Genomic DNA, 25,522 nt, shown 5'->3' on the forward strand with positions numbered 1-25,522 from the left:
TTGGTTCAATTGCGTTATATACAATTTTGTAGAGAAAGGTTACAACAAGGTCGTTGTAGTATAGTGGTAAGTATTCCCGCCTGTCACGCGGGTGACCCGGGTTCGATCCCCGGCAACGGCGCTTTTTTTTTACTTTGATAAGAACCGTAAATTTGGTGGACTTCGTCTGGCCCATTGGACTACTTAAATATGAAATGGGCCGATCAGCCGAATTGGACCGTAACCTATGTTTCTCTTTGACTTTCCTTTTGGGTAATGAAGAATATGCAGGCCCAATTATTTTCTCTTTCTTCTATCTCTAAACATTTTGGTTTCAAAAGGTTTCAAAATCAACAATTTAATGTTCACCCTTATGTTGAAGTTACAAAAAAGATTGTTAGCTTTTTAGATTAAGTTCTTAATTTTCTGATTATGAATTTATTTGAAATTTTTAGGCACTTTTTGTAAGAAACAGTTTAAGCAAACAACTCATGCACAGCCAAAATTCATTTTTGGTTATACACTTGAGGCTTGGGTCAGTGCAAAAATATACTGCAGCATCAAGTATGAACACAAGGCATGAGGCTTTTGTGTAGGTACAAATATAAATATATGAATATCAGGTTTCAAACTTTCATTATTTGATTGACTGCATATCAATTTATTTAGTGGTTAATTTTCTTTTGGGTGGCACCAAAAAAGAAGAGTACAAATGTACAATGGAGATGATCAATTTTATATATATAAGAAAACAATAAGCGACACTAATCATGCTGTTAGACGTGACCCTTCACCTGTTCACCATAAAAAATTTGGGCCATGAGAGTATGAGACTCATGATCTTATTTAATTATTTTTCTTCCTTTTTGGACCATATATGCAAGTTATCTCTAATTAGCCCTAGTTTACAACATCATATATATATATATATAATTAATTGTTAAAGGAAGCATATTTTAGGTAGCTATTATAAGCATGAAGTGCGTCCTAGCTTGTTGATAAGCATGCCTGCCTTTGGATTCCCTGGTCTAGTGGTCTTGGTTATTGTTTTACGTACTTAATTAATACTGAAAAGATAAAACAAAAGCAAAAGAAACTTTGGCCAATATTGAAACAACATGATGATTGATGATCAACGAAATGACAGCATGTTCAAAATCATGCAGAAAAAAGCATTTTTGCACATATTTAAAGTGCCTTTGCTGCCGCTTTACTCTTTTGGCAAACATTTTTTCAGATATGAATTTTAAATAATTCCAAACAAATATTACAGAACAATATATTTGAGAGGAATAAGATTACCCTCTATTATAATCTATACTTAATTTCTATATTATAAACCAATACAATTGCAATTTCTGTCTAGCTGAGTGAGTATCAAATACCAGGTGATCGATCAAAATGAATGAACTTAAATTAAAAAAATACCATGAAAAATCTACTGATCAAATTAGACTGTCAACTGGGTTACATGACTGATATGCAATACTTTGGGAATTAAGCTCAAAATAATCCAAAGTTTGATCACATACTCACTCACACAAATATAATTAATTGACTTGTGTATATATATATATATATATATGCAGATTCATAAAACATAGCTGCTGCTGAAAACACAAACATTCAAAATTTCGAAGGCAGGAAACATAATTAAAGTTGTCTTTAATCGTCATTAATTTCCAATCCTTCCAAAACCATAATTAACCAACAAATTAAACTTAATTTCCACAACTCCAAGGAACCCCATATTGATATTATCACTAACCAATTAAAAGAGATCATAGACAACATTGATTTTCTTGTTACATCGATATTATCAACATGGTGCTCCATCAGTACTAGTACGTACCCTTCTTCCCTTTGCCTGTTCTCCTCCGGCTGCTGCTGCTGGTCACGTGACCCTCATGCCGAAAATTCCCGTCGTTAAAAATCAACGGCACGTCGTTGGCGTCATCGCTGTCATCTTTGGTGGCGATGCGGATGCAAGAGCATCGCTCTAGGGATGCAAAAAAGGCAGTTGAGACACTGTTAACGAGCCACATGCCCACCCCATCAACCTTGCCACATGAGCCGTGGCTCGACGAGGTTCGAACCTTGGGCTCGACCGAAGTACCGGATTGTGAATTGAAGAAGCTAGAGCAATTGGTGGAGGAGGTGGCGGCGGCCATGGAGTTTTAGTTAAGTTGGTCTAGGTAGCCACATTGTGAGAGAGGTTGTGGAAAAAATGCTAGCTTTAAGCATTCTTTATGGGACCTCTATTAAGGCCCTTGTTAATGGTTATTTGTGGTATTCCAATTATGCCCTTAGGAATTTGGGGAATTACGAATGCATGTGTCTTGCTTTGAATAAATGTGACGTGTTTGCAATTGATGTGCATTGCTGTCGTTTGTGGTTTGTTGGGCCGTCTACGACTGCGCCTCCTGAAGACTTGAAGATGGGAAAAACAAACTGCTAAAATACAAAAATACAGACTTAATTAAGAGGAAAAACACGAAACATATATATATATCTATATATATGGTGCATCTGTGGATTATGTTATAGTTGTGATTTCATCTTTCCTTCATTTACAAGCTGAATAGCTAATCAATACCATAATTAAATGTTCTTAGCTGAATATTATCATTATGTTGTTATACTAGCTATGATTTGAACTCCACACATTTAATTAGAGTTAACATAACTAATTAATAATTTAAATTTACAGTTTGACAATATAACATTGTTATATTAATTATCATATATATTATAAAAGTAAATTACATATTCATTTAAAAGTCAATTTAATTAATAATTTAAATTAATTTATGATAATATATATATATTATCAGATTGTCTGTCGAAAAAACATGTGTGTGTATGCTTGGATATATAAATGGCAAATATGTGTGTGTATGCTTGCATATACGGTAAAGTTGTGATTATATATTTTTGTGAAACTGACATAAAGCTAAAAAAGGAGCATCCCCATCCTCCACTATGGCACTATGCTAAACAAAAAGCAGATATATATATATATATATTCATGAAAATCAATAAAAAATCTAATAAGGGTACTAGTTAAGAGGCGGTTTAGTTTGTAAGTAATGAACATAATTTGATAAATAAATAATGGATAAGAATGAGAAAGATAATGATGAGACTCAAAAATGTGAAAGTGCGTTTCATCATATTCATACACCGAGAGATGACCCCATTCCATTCCATAACATGCATTACCTTTAATTCCAGGTGTACGTGTGTGTGTTGTGTACGTATTGTATATTTGTATGTGCATGTTTCACAGAGATTTCTTTTTTATTTTTGATCAATTTGACAGAGATTTCTTGACTGAAACAAGTGTTTCAAGTGTGAACAAATTGAATTATAATTGCCTAATAACCCATTGGGCTAGCCAGCCTGAGAGTGTCATTTCTCACACTTTCTTAGAATTTAGGCCCAATTCCTACTTGTAAGAAAGTCATGTTGCTTAAGCCAGTATTGTGGGCTTAAGCCACCATCAATTTGTCTTGATATCCACATCCACCTTAATTATAAATTGTTATTGTATTATAAATAAATAATTAAAAAGGTATAATAAATTAATCTCAATTTCCTGATATGGCAGCAATCTTACCACCAACTCACATCACCTATTGACCTCATCATTCTTTAGCAAATGCCATTAGAACGGCAGTGGGACTTAAACTCAATATGAATGAGTTATTAATATCATATCTCTCCATAATGAATGAGTTATTAATTGTTGTAAATGAAAAAAAGAGAGTAATTAATTGCATATCCAAGCCTTTTTGAGTGCTTGCTTATAAAATCTTTCATTTTGGGTATCGCTATTCACACTCCTAATTTGTTATTTTGCACTCCTTTTATGAGAATTTTAAAATAATAAAATACTTAATGTTGATGACAAACTAAGAGAGCGAATAACAAATGCCTTTTGTTTTTTCAGAATTTTATTATATAGTTTATTCACTGTATTTTCTGCTTAAATTCTTTGACAAATGGCTTTCTTCATAAATGAGGATCACATATAAAAAAAAAATCTAAGTCGTGAGGTTGGGTGAGATAATAGATTAGGATTATGACAGTCCAGTTGGATAAGTGAAAGACAACACATTCAATGGTTAAATTTACTTCAATGAATTATTAATTTTACAATAGTGTTAAATTCAATCCTTAGATGTGTTGTCTCTCATATTAGCCAAACTCATGATTATTATAGGTCTAGAATTCAATTCTCTTCAATATAATTAAAAAAAAAATCACAAAACTTTTCTTTATGTGTTTATATATATAGAATTCGAATCATAAATACTAATTCTAAATCCAACACATTTAATGCTTTAATGCCCATTATTTTTCAAGAATAATGTCATTTTGAATAAATATAAATATAAATACAAATCAACACCAAAATCATCATAAATGGATTTGATTTATATAACCGCTTAATTTGGTACATTGAATGAGAACAAATAAGGCAATAAATTGCTGAAAATATAAAGGAAAAGCTTCTAGAATACTTTCATATATAAATTTGGGTTGGATGGATAATGGATTAGGGTGAAGATTTGGTTTTAAATTCGGGTAGAGCTGAATATTGGGCAATGGACTTTGGTCCATTCATCCAAACCTGTCAATGAGTCACCATCTATTTGGGCACAACTCACAAGTCACAAGAAACAAACCCACCCACTATAAATTCTCCAATATAATTCAGCAGTCAGCACCCTCTTTCATATTTGTATTGCCCATACTCCATAGCCTCCATAGAAGAGAACACTACACAAAATGGCTTGTAAACTTACCACTCTGTTCACCATAGCCCTCCTCCTTAGCTTTCAACTAACGTACGCCGCTCGTCCAGAGCCTGCTCTGAAAACCCAACACCAAGTATGTTGTTCCAATCCACCAAATCTATTTTTCTTTCATTAAAATTTGGTTTTGTAGTAATCAATCTTTTTTTTTTTTTTTGGCTGTAATTTGAATATTTGATCATAAATAAATATGTGTGTGCAGGACATGGAAGCAGAGAAGATTACTGTGGAGGATGGCGAGAGCTGTGAGGGAATAGCAGAGGAGGAGTGCCTGATGAGAAGGACACTGGCGGCTCATGTGGACTATATATACACACAGAAGCACAAGCCTTGAACTACTTTAATTTGCATCTGCAACAACTTATAATAATTATATTTGTACGTTTTCGGTGAAAGGCCATGCAATATATACTTAAAGGTATATATTATCGAAAATTACATGTATTATGTTGGTGACGATAAATAATAAATAGGGCCTTCTCTTAATTTGAATTCATGCTCTGATTTTATTTATACGATTTATTGGCTGGTTTGTTTGTTAGTTTTCCATGGGGACTTCAGCTTCTCCCAGTACAATCTCTTTGCAGATTTCCCAAATTTACGAAATTCAGTGCTTTTTTTCTTTTAATTTGGATAATCGAATATCGAATCTAACTGTTCATAATGCCTCACCATTATATAAATAATAAATGTGAATTCTCTATTTGTCGTAGTATTATTTAATCTTCACAAATTCAAGAAAAAGAAGAAGTATAATTTGGTTCTCATTTTGATGGTTTCCATTAGAGAGTTAAAGTTTAAATTGAGAGTCAATCCAAATTTATTACTGTTGTGGAGGTTTGTAACTCTTGGCGCAAAGAGTATTTACACCAAAAGTTCGAATTGGATTCTTCCCTTTCCCTTTGACCTCAATAGTGAAAAAAAAAATTATTATTATTATTTATTGTTGCCAAGCGTAGCTGCTCGACCCCTTTATTCCATACACAAGGAATGAAAAACAAATAAAGTTGCATGGAAAATGATAAGGATGCTGATATAGAAAATTGTCACAATACACAAGGAAATCACCAAAGCTCAACTGTGATCGAATAATACTAGAGCTTGGTGGAGAGAGAACAGATACCACTAGAGCACTGATCATATACCACTTGTTTGGTCAACTATGGTCACTGAAAGCAACTACCATATTCACAACATTCATGATAACAATGTGCTGGTAGTACAACATTTGTCAAGTATTAAAAAAAGCAGTGTGTCAAACACGGCTGTGACTTGTGAGTGATAATTTGTCACCAAATAGGTGTTTCCAGTGCCACTTTGAATAAAGAATGTGTCATTATCATGTGGAAATCCAAACTAAAATGGATTTTTGCTGACTACTAGCTGGTTTTTCAATATTAATTTCAAGATGATCATATGCATGCATGATTCATGAATGCAATTTTAACAACCACAATTTGACATATAATTATAAAGGATGCCATATATCTTGTACGTGCATGCATCTCTGAATTCACTTGGAGGGCACAATCCGAGTGAATATGAACCATTGTAAAACAAAAACAACAACAAAAGCCAAGTTTAAGAGGCCACAAGCAGCATATCCCTTCAGCTTTGCACCAGAGACATTTAATCAAACCTGGCCCTTGGATTCCTTAACATGACAAACTTTCATGAAAAGGTTGAAACTGTTAGGAAGTATATATATATAACTAGAATACAAGGAATATATGAATGACCTCAATTTACTAAATAAGGACATCAAAAATGGAAACCTCCTTCAAAAGTGGCCTCAACTCTTGGAGAACAGTGCATAACCAACATGAATCAAAGCAGTCAGATGTAAACAAGAATCTGTTCATACACCAATTCATCACCATACCCCTCCCCACTGCAATTCCCATCTAGCTATGCTGCACAATCAGCAACCACCATCAATATCTCAAGACCAATCCTACTTTAATGCTTCAAAATAATTATTGATTAAAACATGAAAGGGTTGTACAGCAAAATGAGACCAACATCTGATAGGAAACTTTTGCACATCAGTTCAAGGAGCTCAGTATGCCACTAATCACTAATTTTCTTTCGTATAAATCAAGAAATTCGTAGATATCATGAATGTTTAAACAGTATAATTTTCATTCATTTTTGAAATGTCCTTAATAACTTTGATAGCATTGATTACATGTATAGATGCATTACTGGAGGATGAAGAGGAAAAGGAATAAATTATATGAAAGTAAAATCATACATCAAAATGAAGTCATGAATCCCTTTTTTTTGCTTTCCAATTAAGAGAATAAGATATACATACAAAAGCTTCTTAGTGAGCGAAAAACCCTTGTAGCAACTTCCTCGGTTACGATTATTCTTTATTTTCTAGAGTCTCTCTGGCTTCTTTGGTGATTGTGGTTCTTTCTCGGTGCTGACGCGATGAGATATTGGGGATTTTATGGGTTCTGCTCACTTTCACCTCACGGTGGTTCTCGGCTTCCAACCACTGGCGGAGTGGCTCTCCTGTCCCACCTCCTTTGCCTAGGATTTGGTATTCTGTTTAGTTGGGCTTTTTTGTTTGGGCCATTTATTTATAGTTTTTTATGTTTTGGGTTTGTGGGTTCCTACTTTGTATTCTCAATGCTTTTGGACTCTTTTAATGTAATTATTATTTTGACCAAAAAAAAAAACTGAGAAAATTTGAGAGAAAACACCCTAACAGAGCACATGCAATACAGCTACGCTAACTGAATTATAAGCAACCTAACTAATTCTTGCTTAACACTCAAAAGATTAGGTCTTCTGAGTATGAAGAATAACAATCCATACACAATTTGTGTTTTTTGGCCGAAAAATTGAATACTTTCATTAATACCAGAGAAAACCCACAAAGGCAGAACAAGTCAAAATACAGAGAAAACCCACAATTTGTGTTTTTTGATGATGCTAGTGGCCGTCTTCTTGGGTTGGATCCGTTCATGATCCACGTTAACAGTTCTAGTACTAGTAGCAGTAATGGTGATGATGTCATTGATTATAATAAATGACGTATTGTTGAATATTGTGGCCCATCTCATGTACCCAACTATTTTATTGGTGGAATTGCGGATGGGCTGCGCCATGAGGAACATCTCAACCAAGCTCTAATTATTTACGACATGAAAGAAGGACCAGATGGTCAACGACAGAGGTAGCAATTTTGTGTGAAACACATGGGGGTTTATCTGCTGGACCGAAACATGTTTGGGGTTGTGGATAGTTATAGATGTTATTGCCCGATAGCTTTTGACCCCAGTAATGAGGAGGTCTTGTATCTAGTTATCAACTGAGTTTTTCACATGCAACATTCGTAGAGGAGAGTGGTCAAAGTTTAAGAACAAACTTAATACTCATGCTTACTTCTAATTCATTTGTGCTCCCATGGTGGCCGACACCAGTTCCTAGACTAGCACTGTAGCACAGCATGCCCGCACATGATCCTGATAACGCACTTTTCCTCCCTTAACAATCTCTTGTTTAGGATTATGAAGCAATTAAGGAGATATTTATCACAAGGTTGAAGTAGTTATATTTTTGGTCTTTATGTTCAGAGTGGAGGTGTTTCCCTCACCACTTCTTTTGTCATGTGTGTTTATGCTGCGTTGCTTGTGCAAATCAGTCCTGACGGGATAACCAAAAATACATCGTTTTAAGTTTTAATTTGTGTCTGTTGTTTTGTTTTGCTTGGTTATACTTGCAGCTACTGATCCTGGAAGTTTCAACAACAGCGTAGCTAATTTATCTAACATTTCTACAGGATCAGGCTAATTTATCCTGGTGGGTTAGGGCCTGGCCTATCTGGGATAGGGCCGGTCCGACCCGGCCCATAGTTTTGTCATCCATCGTTTCAGTCAGCAACTGCACCTGACGGACAATCCTCTATAATGCAAATATTGCTCTCCTTCAGTCCCATACGCCTATTATTTTAGCTTTACAACCATCTTTGGATGTCCACTTCCGAAAATAATTTCTTTTGAACTCAAAATAAATACCAGTTTGCTGAAGATTTGTTGGTGTCAGAACCCATACATTTCTCTGGATGTTTGACAGAGTACAAGATGTCCAACCATGCATGAAGAAAAAACTAGCATATACAGAATATGATGATTTTGATAAAGAGATCAATAAACTCACATGTCAACTCATGTAATGGGAATAGTGAACCATCACTAGCACCAAACTAATGGTAGTTTGTGCACTGAAAGTGCACTAAATGGTAGGATACCTGAAAGTGGCACTTTGATCCATTTATCAATGAATTCACTTGGATTGTACGATCCAAATCCACTTTCATTTACAAAAGATCCCAGCTGCCCTTAATGAGTTAATGACAAAGGATCATTACTGGTTTCAAATAACTCCATTCTTTCCTGCAACAGAATTGACCACTGTTTCAATCATCGATTTCCCATAAATCATTTTTCACACTGAGACACTAAATTTGGTAGAATTCCAGAGTGATCACATTTATGAATGTTTTTAGTCAAAAAGCAGATTATAGTGCATTGAATTCTTAAGCAGATAACAAGTCAGACATAATCACAGAGAGTTTTTAGTCCTTGTATTCAGTTAGTTCAACAAGCATAACATCCTACTATATGTGGGAAAGGGGGGAATGACAAGCACATATGAAAGCAAGAACAACAAAGGAAAAGAAAAGGCAAAACAGAAAATGTTAACCATCAATACCTATGTAAAACAAAAACAACAACAAAAGCCAAGCTTAAGAGGCCTCCCCGTCAGGTCACAAGCAGCATATCCCTTCAGCTTTGCACCAGAGACATTTAATCAAACCTGGCCCCTGGATTCCTTAACATGCATCTACAAACTTTCATTAAAAGGTTGAAACTGTTAGAAACTGTAACCAGAATGCAAGGAGCGAATTACCTCAAGTTACAAAAGAAGGACATCACAAATGGTAACCTCCTTCAAAAGTGGCTTCCACTCTTGGAGAACAGTGCACTCCACAATTAACCAACATGAATCAAAGCAGTCAGACATAGACTAGAATATGTTCATACAACCATTCATCACCATGCCCCTCCCCACTGCAATTCCCTCTATGCTGCACAATCAAAAACTGCTATCAATATCTCAAGATCAATCCTATTCTAATGCTTCAAAATGAATAATGATTGGAACAAGGGTTCTACAGCAAATGAGACCAACATCTGATAGGAAACTTTTGCACATCAGTTCAAGGAGGTCAGTATGCCACTAATCACTAATTTTCTTTCATGTTAAACTAATTCTAGTTCAATATTTCTCTCCAAAAATTAATCAAGAAATTGGTAGATATCATGAATGTTTAAACAATAGAATTTTCATTCATTCTTGGAATGTTCTTAATAACTTCAATAACACTGTTACATGTATAGATGCATTTACTGGAAGAGGTTAAAATAAGAAACTAAAGAAAAAAAAGGAATAAATTTCATGAAAGTAAAATCATGCATCAAAAAGAAGTCATGAGCCCCCTTTTTTCCCTTTCCATTGAAGAGAACAAGATACATACAAAAGCTTCCCCAGAAGGAGCCCTATCCCCCATTCCCCTTCTATCTACCTAACAGGAGCTTCTAATAAGGGTCAGAGAAACCCATCAAATTAAGCAGTCACAAGAACTCTAGTACCACCCATGACATGTAAATACAAAGCAAGACATATGGTAACTATTACTGAAGACTTTGCACCGAAGTATCTGATAACTTGCAATCCCCTATCAACAACCTCCCCATGAAGCACGTTAAGACTTCTTTTCAAGCCATCTAATAGTGTACACAACATAAACTCAACAAGCGATCGTACGGTCTCAAATGTCACCCTCCCCGTCACATCTAGAACGAACCTCCTATTGCTAGGCACTGCCAACGTAGATGAAACCTTGTCAACCCACCCACTCTTCTGCATAACATCCAATGAACTTCCCTGCTTCAGCAGCTTTGAAGGCGCTTCTTGCTCAAAGCACTCATCCCCAGTTCCACTTAGACCTTCATTGTGATCAACAAATGAACAAGACCGTATATTTGAGCTTGAGCTTGAACTCGAATTGGAACTAGTCAAAACCTGGTGAGATGTTCTCACAACTGTTTCCACAGCACCATTACAAACAGAAACCAGAATGTCCCTTATTTTGTTTTGATGCTTGGGATTTGTCATTCCACCAAAAATGTCTTCACAAAAATTCATATCCTTGGTTTTTTCAAGGTACACCGAAACCGCAGTACTTGCAAAAACCTCTATGGAATTTGCTATGAGTTCCTTACTCTTATCACTGCAAACCACATTAACCCATCTCGGCAAATCCGATAAATTCTTCTGGGACGCACTGGAATCATCCACCGACCGCTCATCGGAATAAAAACCCAGAACCAAGTTCCTCGCAAAGCTTCCAACCACAACCGAAACGAAGCCGGTCCCAGCCGTAGAGAAAATCTTCTCGAATACTCTATCGGAAAAGCTCGAATTCCCCAAACCCTTTTCTAATTCAATCTCATTCCTCGTCTCCAATTTACACCCTCGAAAAATCCCAACCGTCAAAGCCTCTGTAAACCTGGTCATTACCTGAGAGAACTCCTCCGACCTCGCAAGTTTCGAAATTTGCTTCAGACTTTGAGGCATTTCGTCCGAATCGGAACGGAGAAACTCCTTCAAGTCCTTGGAGACAATGCCAATCGTCTCGGCGGAATCGGAGACCATCTCGGCTGCAGAAATAAGGGCTCCCAAGAGCTTCATGAGCCTCCTCCTCTTGTTGACTAAAGAGGGCAAATTGTAAACCCTATAAGCACCGTAACCGGAGACCCCAAGAGCTGCGAGTATCAAAAGCCATCGCTTTCTTCGCCGTGAGAAATCCAAGCCCTTTCGGACGAGCCCAACTTCCATTTGAGCTCGAAAACGACGCCGTAGAACTTCAGCTTCAAATCACAAATGTAATATTGCTCCGGTAGTGGGTACTAGGTATCGTTTCTTGGGTCGATGAATTCTAAGGTGTTGGAGTTGAAAATCCCAGAAAAATATTAAATATGGGTATTAATTGATGAAAATCAAAACCAGGGTGCGCTGAGAAGACGAACCTTTGTGACTTTGCCTTTGTCAATTTGTGTGTGTCGCGGAAGAGAGAGAAGGACGCCACCCCCGCCAGATATTCTTTATTAAATGGCGCTCATTCTCTGATTGGATAAAATCATAAAACCGCATTGACCTGGAAATTGGAATTTCTTCTTGTTTTTGTGTATATTTCTTGTGCAGGCTTCTGAACTGTTGATGTTTTGTTTTTTTCTTTTTCTTTTTTGTGTAAGGTTTCAGTCTTTCAGAAATTTCTAAAAAATTTCCTAATGACTTTTTAAAGAATTTTAAAATATCAATAAAATTAAAAAATCTGTGATTTTTTCAGAATCTTTGCTTTGGAAATTGGAATTGAAAGGGATTTTGAGGAGTTAGAAATTCTAAGATTTCGAAATCCAAATCAAGAAAAGTTTTTAAGGATTTCTAAAATTTCAGAATTCTTACTTCAACCCTAATTAAGAATTTAAGATGCATATATCTCTTTAGAAACAGTACAAGTAATTCTACAATATAATTGCACACGTGGAATATTTTATAGCTTTAATAATGAAATATTTTAACCACACGAATCATAATAGTTCGAACTCTCAACTCTTCTTTTTAAATTAAAAAAATACTATTTGGAGAAGAACTTACATATCTCTATCCCCGTCCTCCCCTCTCTCTCTCTCTCTCTCTCTCTCTCTCCCCGCTCCTTTCTTTCTCTTTCTCTGCCGTGACACTAGTCTGTCCTTATCACGGAGACATGCAATTTATTTTCTTGGAATTGATGTACTTTTGCTCTCAAATCGACATAGAGCAAAACATTGATTAGTTCAAAGTTCATGATTTTTCATTTTCAATCATTTTATCATATGATCTAGAGGCTTATTTGTCGAGCAGCAAATGGGTGGTGTGCTTAAATATGTTTGCATGTGACCCTTTTTTATGCATATATGTTTTTTTTATTAATCAACTGGCGTCTATTAAATAAAATGAATAATGATTGCCAACTAATTAAAAATCACCTGGAGAACTCATGAGTAGTACTGTTGCCAACAACAAAGCAAGTTATGATAGTCTTATCATAGTCATCAAATTCATGTTCATTTCAATTCAAGGAAAGCAAGAAACATGCAATACAAGCAAATTTCAATGCAAGACTCTCTATACGATTTAGCATTTGTTTATGAGCAAAGCATCTCCAGACAGCAGCAGCAACAAAGAGCAGCCAAACTGCAAGGATAACAATTAGGAAGAGATTTAGTCCCTCCAGTGAGCATCAACAGTCATATATAGATAGAATGTGATCAGCATTTGTCATGTATTGATCGTGTATGCTTTAATTTAGTAGTGTTTTTCTTTTGGTTGGGGAGAGAGGACTTAATTTGTTGGACTTTTTCAATTTAAAGTTTTTATTTCTGCAATTTGTTGGTCATGTTTGGTACCATCCATTTAACATATAGTGATGGGCATGCATAAACTACTAAGGATAGGATTGATGTTAATTAGTTTACAATCCCAACATTGATATGTGTGTGTTCTATGTAAGTTCAATTTGGAATCTCAAAATTTAGCATATCTTCTTTGATTGTTCTTATAGTGAAGGCATTTGGACTAGCTTGATGGGTAAATGTGGTGAAAATTGGCTAAGACTCCCTTGGCTAGAATTTATAGATTGGGCGTGTGGTCATTAGAAAGGGAAGCTTATGATTTTTGTGATTAAAAAGCTCTACTTGGCTGCTATAGGACCTGCTTTCACTGGTTGGTGTCATGTAATGTAGTGTGTTTGCTTTTGGCCTGCGTGGCTTTTTGTTTTGTTGTCTCCTCTTTTATTCTACTAGTTGTAAAGCCTGTGTTCCTCTTGTAGTTTTGTTGTGTTTTTCTTCTGCTAGACCAATTTTTGTAGTTTTCTCTTCTTATCTTCATTTATAAAATTGAATTTACAAAAGAGAAAAAAAAAAAAAAATTATTCTGTGTCTTGTTGGACCTATTTTAAATGTGTCATGCCCATGTCATATTCATATAGTCACTCTACACGCACAACAGATAGAGATGAAGCTAATTAGTAATTACCATCCTTCCAAGCAACCATTGGATTGTGACTGTGGTGGTGGTGGTGGGGCAGGAGGAGCTTGATAAATGACTTGAGGCTGAGGAGGTTGCTGATAACCTGGTGCTGGATATCCATATCCAGGTGGAGGATAACCCTCATAACCTACATTTACAAACCCATGAGATTAAAATAAAAACACCCACAAAAGAAAAACAGTATAATAATAGAATATAATTCATTGTAAATATTTCCCCGCAATAAACAAACTCAGTAAAACAATCCCATACCTTGAGGAGGGGGAGCAGTGACTGCTGGTTGAGCCCTGGGATCATAGTGACTCATCTTTTTCCACTTGATCAGTTTCAACTTATTTCTTCAAAGCAAGAGTAACACCCAGAGGCGAGAGAGATCTATATAAAAACAACCCAAAAGGGAGATAAAAGGTATTACTTAGATGATGATTGACGAAGCTTGACATTGAATAATTTGGATTGTGCTAATCTAATTTGGAGAATTGGGATTCTGCTCATTAATTGATTGTCATTCAAGAATTTGGCCATGCTTTATCTATTAAGTAATGAGTCTATTGACACTTTAAAATCATTAATAAAAATCTATGGTATTACTATTACTTACATTTAATACCTTTTGGTGATTTTGGATTGTTTTCTTTAATGGCTTGAATTAAAAAGCTTGGCCATTATTATAGAATCGGATTCTCTCCTCTCCTAATCCTGTCTTAATAAGTTAATATACATAACTTTGAAATGTTGAATGTAAAAAAAACTAATGAAACTTGTTAGAATCATAAATGTTTGGATAACACTTTTGCGTCACATCACATTTAATTGGTAGTGTTTATTGTATTGTTCAAATGACAATTTCATTATAACTGCTTGTAGTTGTATCTCTAGTGATTTAGAGTATTTACCCCAATTTTAAGTTTGAATCCTCTTCATAATGCCTTCTCCGAATACTGGAAGTGTTTGCCTTAGAAATTGGTTCAATGATATAGTAAAAACACCAACTGATACAGACGATACGCAACCAGAAAGGCAAAATTGTTTTTATTGATTCCATGGCCAGCACTTTCAGCTTCCATATTTTATTTTAATGGCACAAAATTGAGCAAATCCATCGATGATATGACCTTCTGTACTCTCTCACTCAAATCACTAAAAAATGTAATTACAATCCTATCACAACCAATCAAACATATAGTATTCTGTAAAGACTTCAACGACAAGTTGACAACACATCATGTACAAATTGGTATCAAAACAATAGTATCACCACAGGCTTGAGTCCCAGTGTAGGACTCTTCAGTAGGAGTGTAGGACACTTTGCAAGCGATGTAGAAGAAGAGTTCCAGTGCAGGACTATTTAGTCGGACAAAAGTGACTTGGGAGTCCTTACCCTGCAATTCATCAGATGACTTAAAATTCCATCTTTTATCCAATGAGCAGAGCCCATGCATTGTGATTCGCCTTACTTGAAGTTTCTTATTCTTTTGAAACAATCTTAAATGCCGTGGGTGTTAGGAAATCATCATCCTCAAGATCGCTGAAAGATATGTCTTCTTCATTTACCACAGGCATAGCCGTTCCGCCATACCCATGTAAATCAAAATCTTCCGATGGCCAGTCATCCTCATCATCTTCATAGTCCGTAACTAGTATCTTAGAGGATGGACCAACTGTTAAATTCGTATCCTCAGTCTTAATGATGGGCCTTTCCTCAATAACGGACTTATCAATGAATGGCATCTCATTACTCTCAACTGGGTGCTTCTCAGTCTCACAAGCAGTCGAGATGGAGGGCATGGTTGATTCAAAATGATATGTCCTTAGCATCGTGTCCTCATAATGAGCACCACAGGATGAGGCTGGAACATTATCTTCATGTTGTGTATTAGAACTGTCTTTTAAACACGAAAAGCTTCTCCCAAATCTTTCATATTCTGATGTATTCTGACATTGTAGTTCCTGCATCCACTTTGCTCTGGCTTCCATCACCTGTGACCACAATGTTAGACTGCTTGAAAATTCACCAACCAAATGTTATTCACATAAACTGGGCAATTGCTCAATCAAAGAGTATAATAAAGTTTTCATCTCAAAATTTAATCTGATTCTTCTGGAAGCATCTATATAGTTAAAATCCCAAACTTCGTTCCACCACATGGAAACAAAACTTGAAACATTTTTTGATCCATCCTGAAAATTCATAGCAAATGACTTAAAAGTCTTCAAACAAATTTCTTTCAAATCCATCGACAGTTGGTCTCTTATCTTTTATTTTCCTGATAACTAAACATAACAAGACCAACTGAAGCCTATACAGAGTGTTTAAGTTGAGCTCTACCAGAGAATGGATATCCAATGTGCATGAATGAACATCTAAAATTATCAAAAAAGCCAGGCCTGGAAAATCCCATAGAAGAGTTCAAGCAAAGAGCATCCAACAGCAACAAGAACATTGAAATATGTTCAAGCTTGGTCACACATAAAAATAAACAAATGGAAACCTACAATTCTATATTACACATGAAGCAAGCATTCATACTCCGATAGACACATGGTAAGGTTATCACAATTTGATAAAATCCTGTAAACTAATTCCACTTTAGTAGTAACTTAAATTTAGACTCTCAAGGTTTAAGTTTGAAACAGCATTGATGGATGCTAAAATTAATTACACAAAAAGAGAAGCTGACCTGGGGTGTGGACAAAATCTCGGCGTCCTGCTTATTGAGTCTGGAATGCAGAAGAACAAAATAGACTTTCCAGAAGTAACTCTCACTCATATGGCAGGGACAAAGTTCAATTCTCAAAGCAGCTAATCTTGGAGCAAGATGTTCAATCATCAGAGCATGCTCTTGCTGGGCATCAGACATGTCAAAATCTAAAATAAGAAAGGTGTATGAAATTAGGCACCAATCAAGAAAGCTCAACAAGCTTTTGATCAAGAAAAAATAAATGATCAATTATGTTCTGGCCAATGTAATCAACACATAATCCATATCCATATACATTGTACTACAAACAATAGAGCAGATACTATATTTCTAATAAGAAATTACACAAAGCCAAACACATTTCAACACTTTGAAGCATATAATGCAATATACATTTAATTGCACCAAATTTTCAACGCTTCTAACAAAGATTCAAATCCTAAATCACACCAACAAGAACTGAGACATACATTGATACATACATACATCTATGTATATTATATAATTTTATTGTAATATACATACCACCCAAGTCTTCTTCCTCATCAAGAGGAAAGTCCAACCACGTCTCCGGATGCATCGCGATGTTTCTAGCGAAAGCCAAGACCTCCTCAGTGATCCCTACAGGGAACTCCTCCAATTCCTGCTCTTCCTCTTCATCGAAAGCCATCGCCGATTGATCAGGTTGACGATGAACGGACGGCTCGGATCGACCGCAATCGGGAGCTGGTCGATTGGACGGCGTGGAAGGGTCTGAATTCGGCGGTGGCGCGAGGAACGACGCGACGTCCCAGAATTGGCGGGTCAGGGTTTGTTTGAATTCGGACAGGTCTTCTTTCACGCCTCGGGTTTGGGCTTCATCTTCTTCCTCCTCCTTCTCCGATTCACTTTCATTGCCAAACGCGTCGTTTTGGGGATTGGAGGCGGTGGGTGAGATTGATGCCATGTCGTTGTTAATGTTCGGTACGACGTCTTTGTCTGCGTCACCGTCGTCGTCGTCGTCGATCCGGAGGGAGTTAGCGAGCGAGCGAGCGAGCCATGTTGACATTTTTTTTTTTTTGGGGGGATTTGGAAGGAAGAAAGTGACTGATTGAAAAATGGGGCATTCAAAAAAGGTACGGGCGCAGTGAAAAGTGGCGGGGATCTGCTGCTTTACGAAATACCGTTGTAGATGTTGTAGGAGCCTATAGAGTCGTGCCACGTGTGAATGTAATGGATAAAAACTTAAAAAGCTAAATTATTTTGTCCGATACCGTATGATTAGGTAGATCCGTCTATGATATCCAATCATATGCTCCAAAAGATTATAATATTTAAAAAAAAAAATGGTCCAGCGCTAGATGATTGAAAATTTGTAATTGTGGAGTTGTGGTAGCACTCTTAAATAATGATGTTGTGGGGCCTAATTTTCATGGGCCAAGTGAAAGGGAGAATGAGATTCACTTCCAAGCTTGAAGCCCAGGGTTTAGAACCCATGCTTGTTGGCAAGTTTTGGATTTTGGGCTCTTTGTCCTATGTTGATGCTTCACTTAGTTTGTGTAGTGTTGGGCCGAAGCAGGAAGCCCACCATCTTTTAGCTTATGCAACTTAGGCAAACGGATGGATTAGTTCGTAAACTTGATTCAACTTTTATCTAACTTGTGGTCTAGGAACATTTCTCTCCACAATGTTGTAGAGATTGCAAGTTTGATTTCCCACTTTTCCATATCAAAAAAAAAAAAACTTGATTCGACATTTGAATTTGTTGTCCAAACCTAAATCCAATCCACCCCTAACTCATGATCACAACTCCAGCTCAAGTTTATGAATTCAAGTTCAACTTTGTTAGAATTGGTGGAATTGGGTTGCATGGCATATCGATTTATAAAACACACTAATATATACACACATAAATATTAATATGTTCAAACGTGAACGTTCACATTGTGAATTATGAGTGGTTGTTCAAAGACTTAATAATGAGTATTAAAAAAAGAACTCTGGTATCAGGTTCAAATCTGAGCCCTTGAAGACAATTTCTCTTTTCCTACTCTTTCTCTCTCTACTTTGTCTTCAAAGGCTCAGATTTGAACATGATACCAGCCTTGCAGGAAAGCAAAGCAGAGGATCCAGATCCATTAAAAAACTCACTCACGTCCACATTGCAGAATGCAGATGTTCATACCTGAATTAGTGAATCTGTCTATGTAAACACATGTTATTTGTATATTTCAAGTTATGGTTGAATTACCACTTACAAATTACAATGGCAGACCCCAGCCATGGGACGTTGACAAAGAATGTTACGATGAGCAGTGCGCAATTCCCTTGACCCAAGAAATGTTAGGGTTTAAGATATTTTAATAATATTGATGGGTGAATTGAAATATGATATTTTTTTCTGGAAAAAAAAAACATCTTGATGAGATGAGATGAGTAGAACAAATTAATGGATGGAATCTTTTTGGTGGTAATTAAACGCCAAATAGGGGACAAACTATGTCCTTTGACTCAAATCTCATGAAATGCTCAAACTAATTTCACTTTTTTCTGTTAATTATTTCAAGACAATTTTCCATTCAAAGATGCGATGTTGCAAAGGCCAACAAAGAATTTTTGGGTTCTTGTCCTCTCTCCTTTTCAGGTAGACAAGGTTTCAATGCTCTTTTTTTTCCCATTCTTACGACAAATTTCCCTTCATTGCCAATGGGGTATCCATGTGCGCCCATTCGTGACAACAAAAGTGGATATGAGGGCCCTTCAACGCCTCATCTCGTTTCAAGTTTCAACTACAAAGTAATAGCCTATTGAATTATGTCTATGTCAAGCATTATTTCTCACTCTATCACTAAAATACACCCCATGGCCTAAACTTTTTTTTTTTTTGTCTGAACTCTAAAGCTCATGGCCTAAACTTTCATAGTTTGTGTATCTTATCAAATTTTTCATTTTTTTTGCTATTAAAATTGACGTGACAGTGTGACACCCATTAACATTTTAAATATAAAACATAATTTAATGGATAAAATGAGTCAAAATAAATTTTAGATGACAGAGTGAGAAACGTAAACATGATTAAGCCCTTTTTTATATTAGTATATCCCACAAAAATGAAAACTTACAAAATACCAATCAATGAAACTTTGGGAATCCAAAAAGCATGACCCAATTTGGACTATGAATGGAGGTTGTAGCTGGGACCCAGCATTGCAACATTATCTTACGATGATGATCAATGATTATTGACAGGACTTAGAAGTTGGGATTTTCTTAATTTCTTTTGTGTTTTTCAGCCTTTCAGGTACAAGACTTGGGATTATATGTTCATTGAAATTCCATGGATGTGTGTGTAAGTTTACAAGCATAGGATTGGTCTTTTATGATTCTGCAATTGCTTTTCTGATGAACAATTTAAAAGCTCAGTCAGTGTTTCCCCTTCACCTTCTCACTTTTTCTTTCACGTATGAATGAAGAAACCCTTATTTCTTTCGCAGCTTTTCTACAAAGAGTAAAACATTGTACTCTAACAGTCAATACACTCAATACACTCAATACCAATAATAAATGAAAAACAAACAAAACAAGCAAACTCTAAAGAGCCTCCCACAGCTAGTCAGCTCCCAAGTCATGGAAGGACATGCAAATAAGCGACTGGAAGTCTGGAACACTGAACAGAACCATACAGTATCAAACATTTAATAACTAAATGTGTTAACCATTTCTGAATTGGTGCAATTCCAATATAAAATACAGTGTTCATTGTACATCACTTTATCTCGTGTGTGTGTGTGTCCAACAACAGGGTCTATGAACTCTACAATGAGGGGACTCTGATACACCAGAACCAGCAGAAACCAAATTTGAGTTCTCTGCAAGATCTTTACAAGAGGACAACATGAGAATCAATGGGAGGAGATCAGCAAAGGAACATCGACTACATTTACATTTCAAACTTCATGATCATGACATAAATATTCCCTTCATAGTTCACTCAACTCCTTTACATATACATGATGAACTAGTCTCTTGTGGACATGAAGAAAAAAAAGAAAAAACAGCAACCTGTTTGTAACTATGAAATGTAATTCAGCTTCCTTGTTGACAACAGACAAAAATAGCTCAATTCGGATTGAAAGTTGCTGAGGCTTATTGGCGAACTCAGCGCAAAAATGCCAGCTTTTATGAAAATTGCAATAGAGTGCCCAATTAATCCACATTATGATGCTTCTGGTTCTGGTGGTAGAAACAATTGATCCATCCAATGATTTTTAGTATACACAAGAAAGAAGGGTACCTCAGAAACACCAATTGGCATTTGTCTTGAATTTTCTTGGATCCCACAAGCAAGCTCTTTGGCTCCTTTATCCATTTGGGACAAAGAAAACTTGAGAGAAAGTATATCAACAAAGTACTTTTTTTTTTCTCTTCATTGTATTGTTCTAGTAAGCTTACACTTGGAAATGAATATAGTAGCTGTGTAATTTAGACTACACAACTTCAAGAGCTCAGCAGCACGTTGCTTCAATACAGGATTGCAACCACTCTGAATTACAAGAAGCAGCTTCGCTGCCAGACCGGCCTCCACAGCAAGTGAAGCACATTCGTCTGGGGCGAGCTTGCAAACCGCCCACAAGATTGACAATGCAAGCTGTGTGCAGCTCTCTGAAACCTTCATCAATAGTCTAACCACACTATGTATTGTCTTGGGACAATCTTTCAAAGCCTGCCTTCCCTCTGGAAGAGTTGACAACACTTCTAGGATATGAAGGGCCAACTCCAAACACTCATGATTCAAACTGGGTAAGAGCTCAACCAATTGAGGAACTGCCCCAACGCTTACAACCGAGTTCCTGACTGACTCGTGCGAACAAATTGTCTTGAGCAAACTGAGTCCGGGCAACACCCCGTTAGAGTGTCTCTTATCCTTCACCAATCTCAACAATCCAACCACAAGACTCCAGCTTGAAACAGTTTCTGACTCCAAATCCTTGCCCTCCATCAAAATATCAATCAATTTCGTACAATTGATCTTGGTCTCGATTGATCCCTCGTTCAACATATCAACCATTAACGATATCTTTGCCGGTTGCCTCAGAGTAGTCTTTGACTCTGAATTGAGGTCCAAATTGACAAGAGTCCCAATTGCTTCCGACCCAACAGCGTGTGAAGTGAAAGGACCCAGCAGAGAGGAAATCAAAGCCACGCCTCCATTGTCCACCACTGTGGTCTTAGCCGAAGCATGAGCTGTGACTACCCGTCTGAGCTCCTTGAGAGCTTGAACTCTGGCTTGGCCCTTAACCTTCTTCAATGTCTCCAAAATCTCCAAAGCCCTCCCTTGCACATCCTCTGACCTCTTCTTCATGGCCAAGTACTTCTGCGAGAACCAGCTATGAATCAGCTGGTGAAGGGTCTTATTGGGTGTGACTGAATCATCCCAAAGCTCTTGCATTGTAGTGGGGCAAGTATAGTGGCCCAGAGAGAACCATTTGAGAATGTTGGATCTCTCATAGGTCTGACCCGTGCAAAGGGTCACAGGGTCTTGCATTGGCTCCAGGGAGATTGGGCAAATAAACACTGAAGGAATCTCAATGGACTCAAGCTCTTCAATCATCTTCTTCAGATCCAATTTTTCAGCCACAACTCCACCACCACCACAAATTAACCCACCTCCACCACCCAAAATCCCATCTTTCACTGCAGTTTCCAGATCTAGAACTTGGCCACCACCACCCGCATCGAGCTTCATATTTCCACCTCTTCCTCTCCGAGATGGCTGGTACATAGAAGTTTTGGAACCCCTTTTGCAAATCAAGAAGAAAACCAAATAAACTACACTGGATGATGAGAAGGAGTTAAAGACCCTCAAAATCCAAAGACGCCTAAAAACAAGAATTCCACTTGAAGACCAATCTGTCCCATCACGTCCACCGGGCAAGAAGCGTGTGGCAAATTTAAGGAGAAAAAAAGAGCATAGAGAGAGAGAGCGTGTGGGAAAAGAGAGAAGGAAGAGTTCTCTCTCACTCTTGCTTTCTTTTACTCTCTTTGGCTAAACCTTCTCATTGACAATTACAAGCAACAAAGACCATCAAAGGGGTTCTCTTTTCTCCCACTCCTTTGCTTTATCTGATCTCTCTTTCTATGGTCAAAAGGCCCACCTTCCTCTCCTTCTTCGCCACCACTACTACCACCATCACCATCATCACCAAATCAAGCACATGATGAAGTGGATAATCTTCTTCTCCAATACCAAAGCCCTCACTTCCTCTTCAAGCTCAAGCAAAAAGCTTGAAATCATAAACCCCAGATCAGGGAAAAAAGAAAGACGCAATCGAAAGCGATAAAAAGGTCGAAAACTCACTCATTTCACTCAAACACCAACCACTTCTCAAAAATGCCCAAAAAGAATACAGAGAGAGAGAGAGGGAGAGAGAGAGAGAGAGAAAGAGGAATTGATAAAATTCTTAAAAAGAATTAGAACAACAACAACACAGACATGTGGGAATGAGAAAGCTCAGAGCCATACCATGATTAACCCAAGTTAGAAAAAAGAGGGCAGGAGGAAAAGCAGAGAAGAAAAAGCTATCTTCTTCTGCACAGTCTCCTCCACTGCTGTGTTGGTCTTCTTGTGGGGGCAGGTGACGAAAAGCCCCAAAAATTTGTTTATTGCTTTTGAAAATTTTCCTCAAGAAAATGGGATTGTTTTGTTTGAGTTAACCGGCTATATCCGGTGGTGCAAGTTCGAGTCTTGGCGACTGTGCACCACACGTGCAGTCATACCTTCGGTCACGGCAGTATCTGACTATATATATATTCATGCAATTATTTATGAGAAATTATTTTATATAATCAATACACTACATTGTTATGTAATATAATTATTTTTTATGTTATAATATAATTAAATATTATTAATATTATATTAATATAAATATATCATCTAATAATATTTTGATATATTAAATTAATTACACTATATGACGATATATCAGTTATACACTTATATCTAATAATTTTTCAATTTTATACTATAAGCATGAAAGATCAGAGGGGCAATTGGCAATTACCACAATTGAAAAAGATTTTATCAATAAAATTTTTATTTATCCTAGATCTAGACATAGTTGTATAAATTTGGAATTTTGTACTAATAAGGGGCCTAATACATATCGAACCTATTAACGTGTCATGCCGAAAATTTTAAATTCTAAAGACAAAAAAATGTGTCAATCTATGAAAGTTTTACGCTGATCCATTAGTATTTTAGTGCAATTATATTAAATCATACGTAAACATATTCAAATAAGTCTCAATCAATTTAAAAACAACATTTAACAATAAGTATAAATTAATTAATATATTCTCTAAGCTGTTTCCCAAAGTGGGGATGCCCACTGAAGATTTTTTTTCAAAAAAAAAAAACAAAAACTTGTCCACGTAGGATTTGATCGTGGAAGGCCCAATTTGCTAAAAATATTGACGAATCGTGACATTCTCACACTATATGTCCACAACATGTCAATAAAAGGATCACATATGACAGACTTGTACAAAAATTCTTGAAGCCTTAGACATTAATTTTTCAGTAGTGCTACATATACCACATTTTTATACCATAATTTTATACCACCTTATGTGGCAACTTACATGGCATTCATACATTGGATACTAAAAAATAAAAATAAAAACCCAAAAAAGAAAAGAAAAACTTTGTCCAATAAAATAATGACACGTTAGATGGTATAAAAATATGGTATAAAAATGTGGTAAGTATAGCATTATTCTTAATTTTTTTGTTCGTTTGATTCACAGCTTTACTATTTCTTTTGTTTGGTTTCTTCTAGAACATTCACAAATACTTCTTTGAGTTTGAATCAAGCCTTTCTAGCAATTTGACGTATGGACTGTCGTCTATCTCCAAGGGATACCCGAAAGGAAAAAAGTTGTCCATTATAATATCGTATACCTCACTTTCTTTTTTATACGATATTGCCATCACTTTTTTTTTTTAAAAATCTTTTCTTGTTGGATATGAATGAATGTACTATTGTTATGCCTTATTTTTGCTCAAGTATTGTAATTTTTTATTTATAAGTTTTTAAGTATTGTAACGCTTGTTTCTTTGTGTATACATAATGCACGTGTGCGATATTTTTAGTTATATAACTATTATTTATTGGATAAGGAGAAAAAATTCCACCAATTACTCTCTTATTAGCCTTGAAAATTTAGGGTAACTAAATTTTGAATATGTATAATCACCATTCACCAACTAGGCAACTACCAAACCATAAATATCATGTAAGCTGAGCCTTACACTTACTTTATGATGTACCCAAAAAGTAGAAGTATTGAATGTGGGGTCATCAGTCATGGATTATTGATGTGTATGTGTGTGGGGTGAGTGGATAATCACAAGCCTTGCTGTCAAGAGGAGGCAATTAGTAGAGGGTTGGATGGGATGCCAGCTGGTGTAATTGGGGTGCAGGCAAGTTCTTCTCTTAAAAAGAAAGCCACTAGTCCACAACAGCATTAGCCACTGTTTATTATGTTATGTCACACCACCAGACCACCTGTAGGTGTGTGTGTACTCTGCAAGACTGGAACAGAACAAAGAGAAAAATAGAAAAAGAAAAAGAGAATATTATTATTATTTATCAGTCAAATCTCTACTTCCCAGTACATGTCACTTTGATTCTTCGCTTTAAACAATCCTCTCTGCAACCAACGCAGTACGTCAACACAGTTTAATTAATAATTAATGAGACTTAAGGCAGAGAAAAAGTGTCTTTGAGACTGAGACGCACGGTTCCCACTGCCACGTGGAGGGATGTGGTTGGGCGAAAAAAAGCCAGTGCATGAGGATACGCACTCTGC

At 36.4% G+C, this 25,522-nt stretch overlaps 3 protein-coding genes, 1 non-coding gene and 1 pseudogene across 6 annotated transcripts; 2 read left to right on the forward strand and 3 right to left on the reverse strand.

Annotated features, from left to right (window-relative positions):
- Positions 1-49: 49 nt before the first annotated feature.
- Positions 50-121, forward strand: TRNAD-GUC (transfer RNA aspartic acid (anticodon GUC)). Its single transcript has one exon. It is a non-coding gene; the product is annotated as a tRNA-Asp (tRNA).
- A 4,581-nt stretch (positions 122-4,702) lies between these two features.
- LOC147278632 (phytosulfokines-like) lies at positions 4,703-5,291 on the forward strand. Its single transcript, XM_086252419.1, has 2 exons — positions 4,703-4,875; positions 5,002-5,291. The coding sequence occupies exons 1-2, from the start codon at positions 4,774-4,776 to the stop codon at positions 5,131-5,133; spliced, it is 234 nt and encodes a 77-aa protein (XP_086108545.1). The 5' UTR covers positions 4,703-4,773; the 3' UTR covers positions 5,134-5,291.
- A 3,274-nt stretch (positions 5,292-8,565) lies between these two features.
- Positions 8,566-12,246, reverse strand: CF9 (Carbohydrate-binding protein). 3 transcript variants are annotated; one of them, XM_086251190.1, is made up of 3 exons: positions 9,723-12,246; positions 9,525-9,663; positions 8,566-9,205 (listed from the first exon to the last, which is right to left on the reverse strand). In XM_086251190.1, exon 1 carries the CDS (start codon positions 11,712-11,714, stop codon positions 10,440-10,442), a length of 1,275 nt encoding a protein of 424 aa, XP_086107316.1. In that variant the 5' UTR covers positions 11,715-12,246; the 3' UTR covers positions 8,566-9,205; positions 9,525-9,663; positions 9,723-10,439. The 3 variants fall into 3 exon arrangements, with proteins under 3 accessions (XP_086107316.1, XP_086107317.1, XP_086107315.1); XM_086251191.1 differs by lacking the exon at positions 8,566-9,205 and having other exon boundaries at positions 9,414-9,663; positions 9,723-11,814; positions 11,906-12,246; XM_086251189.1 differs by lacking the exon at positions 8,566-9,205 and having other exon boundaries at positions 9,414-9,663.
- Positions 12,247-15,001: 2,755 nt separating this feature from the next.
- LOC147278634 (BSD domain-containing protein) lies at positions 15,002-17,715 on the reverse strand. Its single transcript, XM_086251889.1, has 3 exons — positions 17,195-17,715; positions 16,649-16,836; positions 15,002-15,947 (listed from the first exon to the last, which is right to left on the reverse strand). The coding sequence occupies exons 1-3, from the start codon at positions 17,613-17,615 to the stop codon at positions 15,435-15,437; spliced, it is 1,122 nt and encodes a 373-aa protein (XP_086108015.1). The 5' UTR covers positions 17,616-17,715; the 3' UTR covers positions 15,002-15,434.
- A 2,644-nt stretch (positions 17,716-20,359) lies between these two features.
- LOC147278635 (U-box domain-containing protein 30 pseudogene) lies at positions 20,360-23,303 on the reverse strand (annotated as a pseudogene).
- Between the last annotated feature and the right edge of the window lie 2,219 nt (positions 23,304-25,522).

This window comes from Dryas octopetala, chromosome 7 (assembly GCF_963921425.1).
Source record: "Dryas octopetala chromosome 7, drDryOcto1.1, whole genome shotgun sequence".
In the NCBI taxonomy this organism is placed as follows: Eukaryota; Viridiplantae; Streptophyta; class Magnoliopsida; order Rosales; family Rosaceae; genus Dryas; species Dryas octopetala.